The sequence below is a fragment of the Coenobita brevimanus genome, chromosome 6 (assembly GCF_032717465.1).
Source record: "Coenobita brevimanus isolate Jiangsu-jjx chromosome 6, ASM3271746v2, whole genome shotgun sequence".
Classification (NCBI taxonomy): domain Eukaryota; kingdom Metazoa; phylum Arthropoda; class Malacostraca; order Decapoda; family Coenobitidae; genus Coenobita; species Coenobita brevimanus.
Window position 1 is genome coordinate 19,044,889 of NC_136959.1, and position 3,606 is coordinate 19,048,494.

Below are 3,606 nucleotides of genomic sequence, written 5' to 3' on the forward strand. Positions count from 1 at the left end.
CCAGTTCGGACATAGGCCATGTGAGGTTGACCTCCGAGGCCACTTTAGGTCACCAGTCAGAGATCATTTGAGGTCACCGGTAATAGTAAACAAGTGTGCACAAATTAATACTGTGCGTTAGTCTACGAAAGATGAAATAGAAAGTTCTTGGATCTCTTAAAATCCCTCTTCAAAAGCAAAAGAGGTCCAAGGTCTTTTTGTAGTAGAAAGAAAGATTAGAGTGCTAGCCTTTTTGGCCGGCAATGCCGGGTACCCTTGCTAGTAAATGTTATAAAAGACACAAACGTATTTGTCCATCCAGTGTGGAGTCCAGTTAGCCAGGAAAAATCGCATTGATTCTTCTCATAATACTGTTGACAGACAAATGAGAGTTTGGTGATATATGACATGCTAGCAATGACCTCTGATGTTGTAATAAGCCAGTATTCCTCATAACGATAATTATCTTCAGTGACTGGTCAAAAGGGTTCAGTATTTCCTAATGATAAACAGCTAAATACACAAACCCATAAGGGGTGCAAGCCAGCACAACTCTATGTCGGTCCCAAGCTCGGATAAATGGGTAGGGTTGGCGTCAGAAAGGGCTGTGGGCCAGTAAAATATAAACCAAAACCATGATGAGCCACAACCGAGGAATAGTGGATCATGTCAGGGTGTATCCCGTTATAAGCGATGCACAAAGACATCGCCCGACCTCTGCGAATGTGCAAGGGCTACCGCGCCACGAGCTAGCGCGGCTAAAGAAGCGAGCTCCTGTTGCCCTGAAGGTGGCAACACTGAATGTTGGGACCTTGACAGGTCGAGGAAAATAGGTGGTGGAGCTGATGAAGATGAGGAGGGTGAGTATACTGTGTGTGCAGGAGACCAGGTGGAAGGGTAACAAGGTGAAGGAATTAGGAGATGGATACAAACTTGACTATAGTAGTGCAACTGCAGAGGGAAGGAATGGAGTTGGAATAGTGATGTCACAGGAAATGAAAGAATATGTGACTGAAGTGGCGAGAGGAGGAGATCGGTTGATAACAGTAAGGTTAATATATGGGGCAGGTATAATTAATGCATATGCACCACAGACAGGATCAACAGATGAAGAAAAGGAAGAGTTCTGGAGAAAGCTAGAAAGTGAGATGGAGAGAATTGCTGTGGAGGAGAGAGTGGTGCTGGGCGCTGATCTGAATGGACATGTTGAAGCAGATAATGAAGGAATTGAAAGGACACATGGAGGCCATGGGCTTCGAAATGTAAATGCAGAGGGTGAACACATACTGGATCTGGCCATTTCCTTTGACCTGGCAATTGCTAATATTTTCTTCTGCAAGAGGGAAGAGCACATCATCACGTATAAGAGTGGAGGAAATTCTTCCCAGATAGACTACCTTATGTACAGAAGATCAAATTTGGTAGAGATAAAAGACTGTAACGTTATACCAGGTGATCACGTAGCACCACAACACCGGCTGCTAGTGATGGATGTGTGGCTAAAAAGACCAAGAAAAAGAAGGAGGAGGTATGAGAAGAGGATTCGATGGACGGCGCTGAAGGAGGAAGAAAAGAGACAAGAGTTCAAGACTAAGGTACTAGATAGGGTGAACGTAAATATAGGAGTTCAAGACTGGGGGAAGGAGAATGCAGAAACCGCGAGAGGAATGCCCAGAGAAGCACTTGGAGAAACATCGGGAAAGCGACGTACAACTAGATGAGAATGGTGGTGGAGAGAAGACGTTAAGAATGCACTAAAAAGGAAAAAAGGAAACAAAGAAGCAGTGGGAGCAAAGCAGATCGTGGGAGGACAAGATGATGTATAGAAGTGCAAAGAAGTTAGCACGGAGAGCAGTGGCAGTGGCTAAGGCTAAGGCTTGTCGTGATATGTTTGAGGAGCTGGAAACACCTGAAAGAGAGAAGAGAATATACAGGATAGCAAGGATTAGGAACAAGTCTACAAAGGATGTAAATCATGTGAAGCAGATGAAAGATGTAAATGGTGTGGTGCTAATCGATGAGATGAAGGTACAAGAGAGATGGAAGGAGTACTTTGAGGGCCTACTAAATGAGGAGAACCCACGGGATCATCAGGATGATGGAATACCATACCTAGGTCTTACGAGATGTGTAGAGAGAGCAGAAGTGGTGAGAACACTTAAAAGAATGTAAAACAAGGCAACTTTTTTTTTATTTTTTATGTGTCCGACTCTGGGCAAAGGCTTCAGGGCCTACATCTCGGGGGCAGTAGCCTATCCCAAGGCCCAGTAGTCCTCCTACATCTCCACATGTCACCACTTCGGCACTAACACCCACCGTCCATATTGAATACATGCTAGGGCTGTCTCATACAGGACTGGTGTATTGGTATTAGCGGGGGTATTTTTACGACATGTCGGCTGGACCAGATGAGATCCCGGTGGAGGCGTGGAGGGCCCTGGGAGAAGCAGGAAGTGGATTTGTTGTGGAATTTAATGTGCAAGATAGAGGAGCAGGAAGAGATATCAGATGAGTGGAGGGAGAGTGTGTTGGTAGCCATCTTCAAGGAGAAAGGAGATGTACAAGAGTGTTGGAATTATCGTGGAATTAAACTGCTATCGTACAAAATGAAGGTTTGGGAAAGGATATTGGATGAGAGACTGAGGCTAAAGGTGGAGGTGGCCAGAGGTCAGTTTGGTTTTATGCCGGGAAGAGGAACAACGAACCCAATATTCATACTGAGATAAATGGCAGAAAAGTATAGAGAAAAACAGAAAGAACTACATATGGTATTTATAGACCTAAAGAAGGCCTATGATAGAATACCGCGACAGGAGTTATGAAGATGTTTGAGAGAGAAAAAAGTTCCAGAAAAATATGTAAGACTTGTAAGGGAAATGTACAGGAATGTTAAGACGCAAGTGAGGAGTGGAGCAGGCATGACGGACAGTTTTGGAGTGGAGGTGGGGTTGCATCAGGGCTCTGCGCTGAGCCCCTTCCGTTTCAACATCGTATTCGACGAGTTGACAGAGGATGTAAGAATGGGGACACCGTGGGACATGATGTATGCCGATGATGTGGTGTTGGTGAATGAGTCAAAAGGAGGGATAGAGCGCAGACTGGATGAGTGGAGATTAGCACTGGAGAGTAGAGGAATGAAAGTAAGTAGAACAAAGACAGAATATATGATGTGTACAGAGCAGGTGCACGATAGACGTGAATGTATTAGGCTGGATGGTGTGGAGCTGAAGAGGGTGGATGCATTTAAATACCTGGGATCCACCCTATCAGCAGACGGTAGTGAAGATAAGGAAATAATGGGAAGAATCCAAGCAGGATGGAGAAGTTGGAGAGACGTATCAGGAGTATTGTGCGACAGGAGAATGCCAATGAAATTAAAGGGGAAGGTGAACAAAACTATGGTAAGACCAGCAATGACGTACGGGGCGGAGGCACTGCCTGTGAAAAAGGAAACGAGAGGAGGATGGAAGCAGCGGGAATGAGGATGTTGCGATGGATGTGTGGCTTGACAAGGGAGGACAGAATCAGCAATGCAAGGATCAGAGGAACAGTGAAGGTGGTGGAGGTTTCGAAGAAGACACAAGAGGCAAGACTTAGATGGTACAGTCATGTCATGAGGAGCGATGG

General features: G+C 45.3%; 2 protein-coding genes across 2 annotated transcripts; both read left to right on the plus strand.

Moving 5' to 3' along the window:
• The first annotated feature begins 617 nt into the window (after positions 1-617).
• On the plus strand, positions 618-1,700 carry LOC145400471 (uncharacterized). The gene is made up of 2 exons (XM_080272992.1): positions 618-798; positions 1,078-1,700. The coding sequence occupies exons 1-2, from the start codon at positions 618-620 to the stop codon at positions 1,698-1,700; spliced, it is 804 nt and encodes a 267-aa protein (XP_080129118.1).
• A 94-nt stretch (positions 1,701-1,794) lies between these two features.
• Positions 1,795-2,151, plus strand: LOC145400477 (uncharacterized). The gene has a single exon (XM_080273006.1). The coding sequence runs from the start codon at positions 1,795-1,797 to the stop codon at positions 2,149-2,151; it is 357 nt and encodes a 118-aa protein (XP_080129132.1).
• The last annotated feature ends 1,455 nt before the right edge of the window (positions 2,152-3,606 follow it).

Excerpts from the sequence above, each read along its gene's own strand:
- LOC145400477 (XM_080273006.1), top strand. The coding sequence starts at position 1,795 with ATGATGTATAGAAGTGCAAAGAAGTTAGCACGGAGAGCAGTGGCAGTG.
- LOC145400471 (XM_080272992.1), top strand. The coding sequence starts at position 618 with ATGAGCCACAACCGAGGAATAGTGGATCATGTCAGGGTGTATCCCGTT. Across the intron at positions 799-1,077 it reads GAATGTTGGGACCTTGACAG|GATCAACAGATGAAGAAAAG; the intron begins GTCGAGGAAAAT and ends CACCACAGACAG.